The 14,984-nt window shown below is 40.3% G+C and overlaps 1 protein-coding gene across 3 annotated transcripts in view; it reads right to left on the bottom strand.

Moving 5' to 3' along the window:
* Nucleotides 1-5,786: 5,786 nt before the first annotated feature.
* The window catches only part of FBXO9 (F-box protein 9), a 133,792-nt gene continuing 124,594 nt past the window's right edge, over nucleotides 5,787-14,984 (bottom strand). For all 3 annotated transcript variants that reach the window (XM_033938290.1, XM_033938291.1, XM_033938292.1), the window contains exons 12-13: nucleotides 13,265-13,419; nucleotides 5,787-7,769 (exon numbers count right to left, since the gene is read on the bottom strand). In XM_033938290.1, the coding sequence (XP_033794181.1) occupies nucleotides 7,661-7,769; nucleotides 13,265-13,419 (264 nt within the window). In that variant the 3' untranslated portion in view covers nucleotides 5,787-7,660. The remainder of the gene's footprint in view (nucleotides 7,770-13,264; nucleotides 13,420-14,984) is intronic.

Raw genomic sequence — 14,984 nt, forward strand, 5'->3', positions numbered from 1 at the left:
AGGCTTCGTCCAAGGCAAGACAAATCATGGGCTGCATACGAAGGGGTTTCGTCAGTCGTAAGGCGGAAGTCATTATGCCATTGTATAGATCCATGGTGAGGCCCCACCTGGAATACTGTGTGCAATTCTGGAGGCCGCATTATCGCAAGGATGTGCTGAGACTGGAGTCGGTGCAAAGAATGGCCACCCGGATGGTCTCGGGACTCAAGGATCTACCATATGAAAAACGGCTTGACAAATTACAGCTATACTCGCTCGAGGAGCACAGAGAGAGGGGGGACATGATTGAGACGTTCAAGTATCTTACGGGCCGCATCGAGGCGGAGGAAGATATCTTCTTTTTCAAGGGTCCCACGACAACAAGAGGGCATCCGTTGAAAATCAGGGGCGGGAAACTACGAGGTGACACCAGGAAATTCTTTTTCACTGAAAGAGTGGTTGATCGCTGGAATAGTCTTCCACTACAGGTGATTGAGGCCAGCAGCGTGCCTGATTTTAAGGCCAAATGGGATCGGCACATGGGATCTATTCACAGGGCAAAGGTAGGGGAGGGACATTAAGGTGGGCAGACTAGATGGGCCGTGGGCCCTTATCTGTCGTCTATTTCTATGTTTCTAAACTCAGAGGAGGGAAATTTAATGGTGACACCAGGAAGTATTTCTTCACGGAAAGAGTAGTAGATCACTGAAACAAGCTTCCAGTGCAGGTGATCAAGGCCACCAGCGTGCTTGACTTTAAGAATAAATGGGACATCCACGTGGGATCCCTATGAAGGTCGAGTTAAGGAACTAGGTCTTTAGCACTCAGACTTAATGGGGTGGGTCAGTAGAGTGGGCAGACTTGATGGGCTATAGCCCTTTTCTGCCGTCATCTTTCTATGTTTCTATAGTTCTTGGTAAATAAGGCTGCAATCGATACTCCCCTCAAAAACAGCTCCATTTCCTTGGAAAGGGAGAAAGAGAAGTGGATAGAAGTTCAGCCATAACATTTCACATTTCAACTTTTATTTAATGTACTGCAAAGTATTAGCTAAGCCCTGCCTCCTCTAAATTGGAAAAATCCTAACATGAAGAACCCAATGTAACTCTTACAACAGTCTCACTAGTTACAGTAAAACGTCCCTCCTCACCTTTAAGGGCTCCTTTAAAAGAATTAAGTCAAACATGATCCATTCTGGAGTTAGATGAAGTTAAACATTAACATAGAAATATGATGGCAGATAAAGACCAACAGTACTTTCTGCTGGGTTGATCATTGTTTATTAAAATTTCCTTCTGTCAAGGATGTATGCTTTAAGTGAAAACTAAGAACATAATAGCCATACTGGGTCAGCCCAATGGTCCATTCTAGGCAGTGGCCAATCCAGGTCACAAGTAACTTGCAGAACCCAAATTGTGGCAATATTCCCTGCTAACGATCCCAGGGCAAGCAGTGGCTTTCCCCATGTCTATCTCAATGCCAGTCTTTGGACTTTTCCTCTAGAAATGTGTACAAACTTTTTTAAACCCAGATATACTGACCGGGCAATGTGTTCCAGACTTTATTTTTTGAGTGAAAAAATATTTCCTCCTATTCATTTTAAAATAAGTTTGCTTTTCTGAAGTAGGCTGTAAAAACTGTAAGGCTGTTTATAGATATTCTACATGCTGTTTTAGATTCTTCAATTTGTATTTCTTATCTTTTCATTCCTATTTTTTTTCTTCAATTCTGTAAAGATAAGAAATGCAAAACACAAACTGAAAAATTATAAAGAATCAAAAACAGCTCATGCTCAAATCTCTCTCTTCCAGAATGAAACCTATAACAACTTGAAAAAAAGCAGATGGGAAACATTCTTTCTATTAATACCTTTCAGGATATACAAAATATGACTTCTATAGCTACACCCTAACTAGTTTGGAGAGCAGACATAATGTAACCTAGCAGAAGGTTTTGCGAAAGAGACAAACAGATGGACTTTTAAGAAAAATTTTTTATTTCATTCTGGCCAGGCCCAACAATTGAAACAGACTTAGGACAAATTTTTAGATTGTCAATTCAGAAGCGCAAGAACAGTGTGGACTGTCACAGAGCAGTTTTAACTGTATATTTCATTTCTTAACCTTGAAATAAATAAATACATTGTATTTCTCAAACATTGCTTTCAAATGGTATTGTAGACGGTCAGTTTAAAGACACTGCAGTAGAGATTACAGGTAGTTGTCGACTTACGACCTATGTGACCGTTTGACTTTACAACGCGTTTCACCAGCCCATACTAACTACAGTACACTATTTTGTACCCCTCCCCGTGTACCTTTTCCCTGGTGGTCCAGCGGTGTATCCTGCCTGAGCCCTTCCTGCTGATGTTAGAATCCAGCAGCGCACCCGGGCCGGCACACGCAGGAGCGAGCTTTTAGAACTCCCACCCCACCCTGCGCCGCTGACTGAAACACTGTTGCCAGTTCTCAAGGGACTTGTGGTTCTCGCGGCACTGTATTAACATAGGCCGACTTACGACCGAATCAACTTATGACCGACCTATCAGTCGGAACCGATTGTGGTCGTAAGTCGACGACTACCTGTATAATGTAAATTCTTTATCTTAGTTTGTGGAAGCATCCCTTTCATAGCAGTCTGATAAATCTCTAATACAGAGGTCTAATTTTAGCACCCAAGCAAATACCATCAGATCTATGTGGGGAAAACTCAACAAATAAGTCATGCACAAAAGTAGGCCAATATAACTGAGATTGTGCCCAAACTTTGCAAAAACTTACTTGAATCCAAAAGACAATTCTCTATAAGCTGCCACAATGCTATTCATTTCTCCATGACAGAAAATGAGCAAGTCTCATGCTTCTGCCCAGTCTATAACTTCTTGGTCTTATCTGCTCAGATATAAAAGAGCTTATCCAGCTGACACTGTTCTACCTGCTCATAACATGAATTACAAACTACTCAGTGGTGTGACATGCAGACACCATGTTCCACAATGGCTCTTTCCTGCAACATAGCCTCTGTCGCTTAAGCTAAAACCCTCTTAGGACTCAATTCTATAAATGGTGCCCAAATTTAGGTGCTGATAAAAATTTGCACCAAGCGTTATTCTATGAACAGCATTCAGAGTTAGGTGCCATTTTATACAATAGCATTTGGCGCCAGGATCCATGCCAATTTTGGGTGCAAGGATTTACACCAAAGAAACTAAATTAGGCACAGATTTCCCTTATTCTATAAAACTGCATGTAAATTCCAGGAACTCCCATGTTCCTCCCATAGTCATACCCCTCTTTTTGGATCCACATGGATCCCAGCATGTATTTATTTATTTAATTTATTATATTTTCTATACCATTCTCCTAGGGGAGCTCAGAACGGTTTACATGAATTTATTCCGGTACTCAAGCATTTTTCCCTGTCTATCCCGGTGGGCTCACAATCTAGCTAATGTACCTGGGGCAATGGGGGGATTAAGTGACTTGCCCAGGGTCACAAGGAGCAGTATGGGTATGAACCCACAACTTCAGGGTGCTGAGGCTGTAGCTTTATCCACTGTGCAAATTAATACCAATTAGCACTAATTGACTATTAGTGTCAATTGTCAGCACTAATTGGCATATTAATCAATTATATTGTGTGCGCACATTGGGTATACACCCCTATTTGCATGTGCAATTTTGAGCATCATATATAGAATTAGGATATTAAGGCATATTTTTGAAGCACTTGGTTATTTAAAGGAAAGAGTTCCTTCTAATGTTATAGTTTAAAGGTCTATGGCAGTGTCCTGCAAAATTTAAGCAAATGTTTTTTTGTGGCACACCCACAACTCCTCCCATTCTGCCCTAGCCCTGTCCCGCTCCACCTCCAGCCCCGCCCACACAAACCTAGTCTCGTTTTTCCTGAAATCAGAACTGTGTCTGGAGGGCTTCCAAGCATGCATGGATGGTGATGCAATGACACTGCATGCATGCGAACAGCATCATCACGCTGACGTCCATGCATGCTTGGAGGCCCTCCAGACATGGCCCAGAGCTCAGGAAAAATGAGACAAGGTTCGTGTGCAGGTAGAGAGGAGAGGCGCCGATGACGGAAGCAACATTCAGTATACGTCATGAGGCTCATAATCAAAAGAGAAAAACGTCCAAAAACCGGCCTACGTTGGCACTTGGACGATCATAAACGAAAGACGTCCAAGCGCCGATAATCAAACTGGGTTTTGGACGTATTTCTAAACGAACTAGGCCTTCATAGTGCCACTGAACAACCATAGCTAAATGGGGCATTTCAGGAGGAGTGTCGAAGGTGGGATTTGGGCGGGACGTGGGCAGGCTTAGACTTAGTCGTACATCATGTATAAACGAAAGTTTTACAACAGAGCCTAGTCGGAACTTGGACGTTGTGACTTAGACCATTTAAAACATAGTCTAAGTCACAAAAACCCACCTAAAGTCACCAGATAAGCACTGGAAACACATAATACAGACCCCTACACACTACCCCAGTGATCACCAATCCTCCCCCAACCCCATAAAAATATTAATCACACCTTTAAAATTCAGCTTCCAAACCAACAACCCCTGGCAGACTGGCATAGGAAAGCATAGTCGACCTGCACAGAGGCATCTTAAGCTGTCTTGGGGGTGGGTTAGGGACCCATGGAGAGGAGGCCCCATGCCCATAAGCCCCTGTAATCACTGCATTGATACTGAAACATGTGCACTCCCCTATATATCCCCCAAACCCTTTTGTACTGGCATATAAGTGGCTCCTGCAGCCATAAGGGCTATTAGGGTGGTAGATAAATGGGTCTAGGGGATTCTGGAGGTGGTTTGGGGGGCTCACCGTGACCTATATGGGAGCTGTAGTGAGATGATGACATGGCACCCTTTTTGTGAAATTCATAGCAGTGCTCTGTAAGGTACCCCACTATTTAGGTGCCATGTCTGGGTATTCAGTCCATCACTTTACAGAACCCTCCCATGTCCAACAGGGCTTGTTCTAGGCGTTTTTGACTTGGATGAAAAGTTGGAGGCAATGTGGTATAAAGATAGACGATTTAGCGGCTTGAACGATCAGATCGGCAGGACGTATAGTTAGACGATTTTTGAAACAAAAAAATATTTGGACGAATTTTTCGAAAATGTGTCCTAAGCTAGTTTTTACTTTGGATGACTTGCGACTTGGACGATAACGGACTTAGACGTTCCTTTCGATTATGCCCCTCTACGTGTCCTTCAATCCCTGGCGGCACACCCGGAATCTCACCACAAAACACAGTTTGTGATTCACTGGTCTATGGAATACAGAAAAACACCAAATAGCATATATTAGTATCAGATAGTGCCTTGCACCCTCATCTTTCTCATTAGCCTATTTAAAGGCTGAGACAAACTCGGATGATATTCAATAAGAACAGTTGAAAAAAATTGTCAGAGAATTTGAACAATGAGATGATTTAATTTGGAAAAGATAAAACTTAGGAAACAGGATTCAAACATCTGTTTTCCACAATGTGATTTCCAGTAGTCTAAGCAAACCTTTAGAAGACATTTTTCTATACCTTTTTCAAAGTATCTTTTGGCTTTTCAATTTTCCTGTCACAATGTAAGCATTAGAACAGGGCCACACGGTATGGACAAGTTAAACTCAAAAGCTGAGGCAATAGTTATAGAAAGGATGCCTCCACAGCCTCTAAAAACAAAAGGAAAGATGAAAATAACTTACATGTTTGGAGTCTGAATTTAATACAGGAACCCACGCTGACCAGCAAGTTACTTTTACCGTGTGTGTGTGTGTGTATATATTTTTATTTTTTTCTAATGTTTATTTTTAAGTGTCTAATCTCTTAAGCCCTCTATTTTCATCAAAATAAAGGGAAAGAAAGCTTTTCACCAGAACTATTTTTAAAATTTACTTTTAATAGCTATGAAATGCTCTCTTATTTTCCTAACAAAGGAGTATTGTCTTTTACCAGCTAAAGACAAGGTCAGCACAGTGCACCTCTCAGTCACACCCAAAATGACTTAGATTTTTTTTTTTTTAAATAACACTACCTGAATGGCATTCCCACGTTCCACCTTGCCCTTTCCTTTCAACAAAAGGGGGACTTAACAAGAGGAGCTAAATTGATACTTAATTGTAAATATGGAGAGATGCCTTTGTTATATAGAGTTTAAAGTGTAGCAGTGCTATAATAAAATGTCATTTTAAAATTATTTAAAACTTGACCATCCCCCCATTTTACAAAAAAGTAGCGCGGTTTTTAGTGCCAGCCACTAAATAGCTCCAACACTCCAAGGAATTCCTATAAGCATCGGAGCTGTTACCGCCCTGGCCGGCACTAAAAACCCATGCTACGGTTTTGTAAAAGGAGGGTGGGGGGGCTATATGCAGCTTCTGATGAAAACTAAAATTTGTAGTTACATCAGGTCTTAAAAACCAATTTATTATATGTGTGATATGTTTGCTTTGTAATATTTGTGGAAAGGGTGGGTGGGAAAGGGATTTAATTTATATATTGAAGATGATACTAGAAAAGAAATTCAAGTGATGTATATGATTTAATTGATGTATTATTGTACATTTGATGTAAGATGAAAAAATGAATAAAGAATTGGAAAAAAAAACCCCAAACAAACCAGAACTCAGATTTAAATGTGTGACCAAAATATCATTCATTCCTACAATTGTTAATTCATTTTATGAATATGGATGGCTTCCTCTGTCTTCCTGACTGGTAATGGTATAAACAAGGCGCCTTGGCTTTGAAAGTTTTTAACATAAAAGTGCAGCTCCAGGCTGCACACTGAGCAAAGGATGGAAACGATCAAAAACAAGGTGGTGGAGAAAATGGAAACATTAACAATTAAAAACGTGGCTTCAGCAAGCCATTTTCCCATGTGCTAAGGCCATTTTTATCATAACTGGAAAATGGCTGATTTTCTCTTTCTCCTATTAATGGTCATATACTAATGTTGCCATTAGCAGATAGTCATTTAAAAAATTACATGATAAGGGGTCATGTGATAATCCTGTGCTAACTAGTTTGCGCACAGTAATGTATCTATGTTAACAGATTAGTGCAGGGACAGCCACTCTCTGCCATCTGACACCGCACGGGCTGATTAGGAACTTACCACCGGACCCCTGAATGCATCTGGCCATTTTAAACTGTAGTAAGTGCAAACTAGCACTTACTGCAGCGTAGTATAAGGGCACCAAAAATAGAGAAAGCAATAAGGGGAATTCCAATCAATTTTTTCATAAATCTTTACACAACTCATTGCTATAAACTAGGGAATCAAATCAATCAAAACAGCAATGGAACATGGATCAAGATCTGAAACTCCTCCCATACAATAGTGGTCAAGAATCTGCCTCTCGCTCTATAAACAACTGCTCTAAAATGTGATTGAAAAAAATTAAACATGATAAAACATTTTGGATGTAATTTTTTTCCCCACAACATAAATGTGCTTAAAACAGTTTATAATTTAATTTCAAAATAAAAGAATACAACTCCTCAAAAATCAAACAGCACATAAAACCAGCAGACAAATTTTCCAGAAAAACTCTGAACAAAATGTTGTAAATTTCATATGTACATATATAATTTAAGTGCTGTTTTGCTAGTTTCTATTCATGCACTAGTTGCAAGAGGAGAGGTGCAGGCTTCTTATAGAGGCTTTTCAGAGAATGCAGTGAAACTTTTCACACGAGCAAAGAACAGAGGCGTGTACATCTTGTCAATTTCAAAGGTGGTGACAGCAGTCTCACCAGTAGATCTGAAACAGAAGGACATTTACAAACAGGGTCATTATATGATTTCCTTTCTCATTACTGCAACCAAAAAAATTCAACTCTGAGCTGCAATGACTGATAACTGCTTTGCCACTATGAATATGGTCATTTTTGTATTACATACAGAAAGCTGTTTTCCACAGATAATTTGATAAAACTCATTATGATTTCTAAATTTCTAAGCAATAAAGCAGGTGCTCTCTGAAGATAGCAGGATAAATATCTCCCCAGCGTTCTTTTCTAGAAAAGTTTGGAAGCACTTCACTACCAGTCAGACTAGTATAATTGCAGAAAGAATACAACTCCAAGGGGAGATGTGTGGAATAATAAGAACATTCATCCTGCTGACCTTAGACAACATCTGTGGACAAGCAGGATGGAAATACTCGGAAATCCCTATTTTTCAGGCTATCTGAAATAAAAAAGGAAGGCCTCAAACAGGTCTAGTGATCAAACAAAAAACTGTAATTGGTTTGTTGTTGTTATTTTTATTTCTTTTAAACAGCCTGGGCCTAAAGGGTTTGAGTTAGATTCTAGATCCCAAATAAATTCTGAAGGACTGTCTGACCAAACCAGCTGATATTTGGTCTGAAGAAGAATGACCATATTAGCCCATATTATCGTTTGTTGCACTGGCTAGCATTGGAAGCAAGAGTTCTATTTAAATTTTCTTGCATTTGCTTTAAGTTGATATCAGGAGAGTCTCCAATTTACTTGTCTTCTCATTTTGAGTTATATAGACCATCAAGGAATACAAGAAGTTTTCACTTATTTGCCTATCCTAAGCCAAATGGTGTCAGATATAAGACCTTTTTTGATAAGACCTTAGCGTTTCAGGCAGGTAAATTACAATCCTGGCTTGGTGAATGTATTCATCAAGCCATATCTTATTGTTCTTTTCAAAAATTAGTTAAGTCTTCTTGGTTTGACAAATTTATTACTTAGTTGGGTATTTTTAAGATTGTAATTCATTTTTAACTTTTTATAATGATTTTATTTTAATGGTATGAATGTATTTCGCTGATTGTTCAGTTTCTTATGGTGTAAACCACCTAGAACTCTTGGTAATGGTGGTATAAAAGAATAAATTTAATTATTATTATTATAGTAATACTGTTGTAAACAGTAGTACAATGTGAATGTGTGGATTGAAGACCATGTTGCAACCCTACAAATGTTCTCTATTGCCCCAGGTATAAAAAAGTATCTGCATATATGTAAACCACTTTGATTGTACCGCAAAAAGGCAGTTTATCCTTATGGAGGCTGATCTCAGGTGGGCAACTGAAGTGGCATGTCTCTGATATTGTGAGCTGTAACATGACCCTCCAGATTCAGTTAAGCCTGGGCATAAGCAAAGAAGATGCAGTCTGTAGCCCAACTGGAAAGAGTAACATAGTAGATGACAGCAGATAAAGACCCAAAAGGTCCATCCAGTCTGTCCAACCTGATTCAATTTTATTTTATTTCTTCTTCTTAGCTATTTCTGGGCAAGAACCCAAAGCTCTGCCCGGTATTGTGCTTAGTTTCCAACTACTGAAGTCTCCGTCAAAGCTTACTCCAGTCCATCTACACCATCCCAACCATTGAAGCCCTCCCCAGCCCATCCTCAACTAAACGGCCATATACAGACATAGACTGTGCAAGTCTGCCCAGTACTGGCCTTAGTTCATCAATATTTACTATTATTTTCTGATTCTAGATCCTCTGTGTTCATCCCCCACTTTTTTGAACTCTGTCGCTGTTTTCCTCTCCGCCACCTCTCTTGGGAGCGCATCTCAGGCATCCACCACCCTCTCCATAAAGTAGAATTTCCTTACATTGCTCTTGAGTCTACCAATCCTCAACCTCAAATTATGTCCTCTGGTTTTACCATTTTCCTTTCTCTGGAAAAGATTTTGTTTTACGTTAATACCTTTCAAGTACTTAAACGTCTGAATAATATCTCCCCTGTCCCTCCTTTCCTCTAGGGTATACATATTCAGGGCTTCCAGTCTCTCCTCATACGTCTTCTGGCGCAAGCCTCCTATCATTTTTGTTGCCCTCCTCTGGACCACTTCAAGCCTTCTTATGTCCTTCGCCAGATAATGTTTCCAAAACTGACCAGAATATTCCAAGTGGGGCCTCACCAACGACCTGTACAGGGGCATCAACACCTTCTTCCTTCTACTGGCTACGCCTCTCTTTATACAGCCCAGCATCCTTCTGGCAGCAGCCACTGCCTTGTCGCACTGTTTTTCGCCTTTAGATCTTCGGACACGATCACCTCAAGGTCCCTCTCCTTCTCCGTACATATCAGCCTCTCACCTCGCAGCATATGTGATTCCTTCTGATTATTAATCCCCAAATGCATTACTCTGGATTTCTTTGCATTGAATTTTAGTTGCCAGATTTTAGACCATTCCTCCAACTTTTGCAGATCCTTTTTCATGTTTTCTACTCCCTCCTCGGTGTCTACTCTGTTACAAATCTTGGTATCATCTACAAAAAGGCAAATCTTACCTTCTATCCCTTCAGCAATGGCACTCACAAATATATTGTACAGGATTGGCCCCACCACCGAACAATATAGTGACCAGTTTCTAATCCAGTTCACCATTTTGGGTCCTAATTTCAGCCCTTCAAGTTTGTTCAAGAGCCTCCTATGAGGAACCGTGTCAAAGGCTTTGCTGAAATCTAAGTAAATTACATCTAGCATATGTCCTCGATCTAGTTCTTTGGTCACCCAATCAAAAAATTCAATCAGGTTCGTTTGGCACGATTTACCTTTAATAAAGCCATGTTGCCTCGGATGCTGTAACCCGATTCTAGGAAGTTCACTATCCTTTCTTTCAGTAACACATTATTTTTCCAACAACCGAAGTGAGGCTTACTGGCCTGTAGTTTCCCGCTTTATCCCTGTGACCACTTTTGTGAATAGGGACCACATCCGCTCTTCTCCAATCCCGAGGAACCACTCCCGTCTCCAGAGATTTGTTGAACAAGTCTTTAATAGGACCCGCCAGAACCTCTTTGAGCTCCCTCAGTATCCTGGGATGGATCCCATCCGGTCCCATCGCTTTGTCCACCTTCAGTTTTTCAGCACTCATAAGCACTTTCCTCCTTGAACGGCGCAGAATCTTCTCCATTTTCTTGCGTAACTTTGCTAGACACTTTCGATCCTTCTCCGGGATTTTCTTCCGTGAACACAGAACAGAAGTATTGATTTAGCACGTTTGCTTTTTCCTCATCACTGTCCACATATTGGTTCCTAGCATCTTTTAGTTTAGCAATTCCATTTTTCATCTTCCTCCTTTCACTAATATATCTGAAAAAAAATTTTGTCTCCCTTTTTTTACATTTTTAGCCATATGCTCTTCCACCTGTGCTTTTGCCAGATGTATCTCTCTTTTGGCTTCTTTCAGTTTCACCCGATAGTCTTTTCTATACTCTTCTTCTTGGGTCTTTTTTTTATATTTCAGGAATGCCAATTCTTTTGCCTTTATTTTCAAAGATGTCCACAATTCCAGTAGAGAAAATGTCCATTTTCAAAACAGCAAGATATCTTTTTTTTTAAATGACCTATCTAGATGTTTTGGCCCTTAGTATATCTAGATGTTTTTGGCCATTTTTTGAATACAAAGATGTCCAAATGAAAAACGCACAAAAACAAGCTACTGGGATCCAAGCAGCCAGCATTCTTAGCAAACTGGCCACAAAGACCTCTGAGCACAGCAGAGGAGCACTCTAGGGGGTACTGCAGTGAATATCATATTTAAAAGTCCCAGGAAAAAGTCACTATATTGTATGGTGAGCCCTCCAAAACCCACCCAAAACTTACTGTACACCACAATAGCCCTTATGCTTGCAGGTATCATCTTTATGTAGGTTTTGAGTGGGTTTGGAGGGCTCACCATACAATATAGTGACTTGTATATGAGTGACATGTATATGAGAGCCATTTTTAAAGGATTATAAATTTATATGGATTTTTTAATAAAGATTCCTGTCCTTGTACATTTTCATCTGCAGTTTCTTTCTTGTTTTTGGTGTTCGCTTTTTACTGCAGATTCGTTGGATTTTTCTTTGTTTTGCTTGTCAGTTTAGGCACTTTTTTGACACTTATTCATTTTTAAAACAGGTCTAGCTCCAAATGTCTAAATGATGCCCTGGACGTATTGTTAAAAGTTTGATTATCCCTGCAGAATGTCCAAGTCCTAAGCCCTCCCAAAACACACTTCTAACATGCCCCCTAACATTTAAACGCACTGGAGACAAAACAACCAATAAGACATCAGAAAAGTCAGTTTTGAATTTGCCCATTTGGACATTTTGACTAGTAACACAACCAAGTGCTAGTTTATACTGTCTTTTTTGAAAATGAGCTCCAAAATGACCAGAAAAACATCTAAAAAGTCAGTTTCAAAAAATGCCTACTTGAATCTTTTGACTAATAAGACATCCAAGTGCCAGTTTATGCCATCTTTTGGACATCTATCTTTTTTTGAAAAATAACCCCATTGTGTTCCAAAGTTGAATAATTGTTTTAACACCTTCTAGTGACCCAGAGTTGTGTATGACACAAAGCAAGAATAATTTACCCATTTACCTTTTCCATATTGTGGCATGGAATCTTGTTTTATATTTAAACTTTCAAAAATCCCTAACTCTGTTTAGCCTCTTGAAAGACATCAATCCAATTTGCTGTACAAGTGTAGTGCTAATGATTAAACTAAGTCTGTGACATGGTAAGATGAGTCTAGTTTAACAACATTTATAAATTTTGCCACCTCCATTTCTAGATTTTTTACACATATACTGACTGGCCCTATTTTTGCAATTTTTACATTGTAAAACTATTGATTCTTTAGTTCTACACGTTGCCCTCAGTTCATGAATGGACTTTTCCTCTGATCCAATGAAAAATTACAGCCTATTTTACAAAGCTGTGCTAGCGGCTGCCATGCAGCAACAGCCCCAAAGCCCTTTAAATCTCTATGGGCTTCAGGGCCGTTACCGCGCAGCAGCCGCTAGTGCGGCTTTGTAAAACACGTCCTTAGTTTCAATAAAGCCTTGGTGATTCAAAGCTTTCTAAAAATCCAAATATATCAGTTAAATCTTGTTCGTATTTATCTCAACAGATCCTATTTCTCTACATGACTAAATATTCTATTAAACAACAAACAAACAAATAATTTAAGAAAGCTTGGAGCAAGTATAGAGGATCTCTAATGGAGCGAAAGGGTGAGTGGGATAGGCCATATTGTCTTTATTTGCCTTCAGTATTCCATGTAATTTTCCCAGCATAGGAGCCAGACTCACTGAATTGAAGCATCCTGGGCTAAATCTGGAACCCTTAAAGAGGAGTATTACTGTCAACCAGGCAGTTCTCTGCCACAGAGGCTGTTTTAAATAAATGGACTTTGCTTCAGATTTATAAAAAAAATAACTCAACCATTTCAATACAACACTATACAGTCCTATCATTTCAGCAACATACTTGTAAGTAATGTGACACGAATGATGGATCCAAACAAGCTTGTTGAATTTCTGGCGGCCACTGGAACCCAACTGGAGTCCTACATGAAAACTGTGATCTGTTTCTTGCACAGGTGCAAGACGGAAATATCTATATCTGTGGTAATCAATTGGATTCTGTGAAATGAATATGAAGGCATTTAGTGAATTATTGGAGCAGCTATAGTCTCATTCAAAATATATTAATGTATTCTAATCTCTAGCTATTTTTTCAAAAGGGAACCAACTCATTTTTAGAAACAATTCAAAAGTTATTTCTCATATTTAAATTACTATGTTGCACTATTAAAAATTCTATTAAATTGTGGCAGCTTATACCAGCTGTATAGCCAGACAGCCGATTTAGGGCGGGCCTGAGACTATATTGGGTGGGCCGAAAATTTAATCTCTGCCTACCCACCAACTAAAGTAAAGCCTAAATTTTATTTCAACCACCCCCGTAAAAGTAAATGACATACATGCACTAGAGGGGATCCCCAAGCCCCATTGGCCGTAACCAACAGCCTATGTGTGAATATGCATGCAAGGGGGGGGGAGGGGGCTGCTGCTGGCAACAGCGGCAAGGCAAAACAAATAGTCTAAGGGTTCTGAGAGTGCAAATAAGACACACCTGAATTGAATAACAATACTAAATAATCAATAATGTTAGTGATAGAGGCAACCTCAGTGTAGAGGATCAGCGAGGGGAGAAAAACTCCAGCGCTTCACACTAAAGGGCAAAGGTGCAACACCTCTGCCTGCACACCATCATCGGTGGCCTCACGTATGCAGAAATCAAAATCATTAATAAGTGCCAAACCATAATCAGGTAATAATAACACTCAGTGTGAAAAAATAGCAAAAAACATTCTGAGAACCCTCCCCAGCCAACTCTCCCAGAAAATATATAGCAAAAGGCCACAGCCAACTTATCTTCAAACAGTCATGTTGGTACTAACTGTGTACAAGATGCCGGGTTCAACCAAGCCCGGTTTCAGGAGATTAATGTCCCTTCATCAGGAACCCACAGGTGGAAACAGACGATGGTATAACATGGAGCCAGCCGGGGCTGCTAGTCATACACGGTGCCTGACCATACCTCCACCCATGCAGACGGCTGCACCAAGAACAGAGTGGAGGCAAAAAATGCAGCCAGCAAACTGCGAGACACTGCTGAGCCTCCTAAGGGTGCCTAACAGCCTGTGCTCGAACCTTTGTAAAAACAGTAGGTGAGCAAAGAGCGGGGATGGCCCTGAGCTCCAGAGAAACTAATGCAGGCTGGCCAACAGGTACCACCAGGGATCGGTCTGTCAGCTGCAGACCTGAGTCTGCATCTTCTCAATGCAGGCAGAGCTAAAGAAAATGCTCCAAGCGCAAAGAAAACCCCTGAAAAGGGTTGAAAAAACATAGAAGAAAATAAGAAAAAGGGGAGAGCAGAACAGACACACTCCTTCAATCTTGCGTGCAGAAGGGAAAAACTACAGGTGGCAGTAGAACTCCCTGTGAAGTAGAGGCTACTACTATCCATTCAGTTGTGTCCGACCCTTGGATATTCTGTAGGCCAGTCCTCGCCATGCTTCCCTGTTTTCCACGATTTCTTTCAATTGCTTGATGTTCTTTCCTATGTCATTCTTGATGGTATCCAGCCAATGGGCCTTTGATTTCCCCGGCTTCCTTTTACCACTGACCATTCTGAGTTGCAC

The sequence above is a fragment of the Geotrypetes seraphini genome, chromosome 3, assembly GCF_902459505.1.
Source record: "Geotrypetes seraphini chromosome 3, aGeoSer1.1, whole genome shotgun sequence".
In the NCBI taxonomy this organism is placed as follows: domain Eukaryota; kingdom Metazoa; phylum Chordata; class Amphibia; order Gymnophiona; family Dermophiidae; genus Geotrypetes; species Geotrypetes seraphini.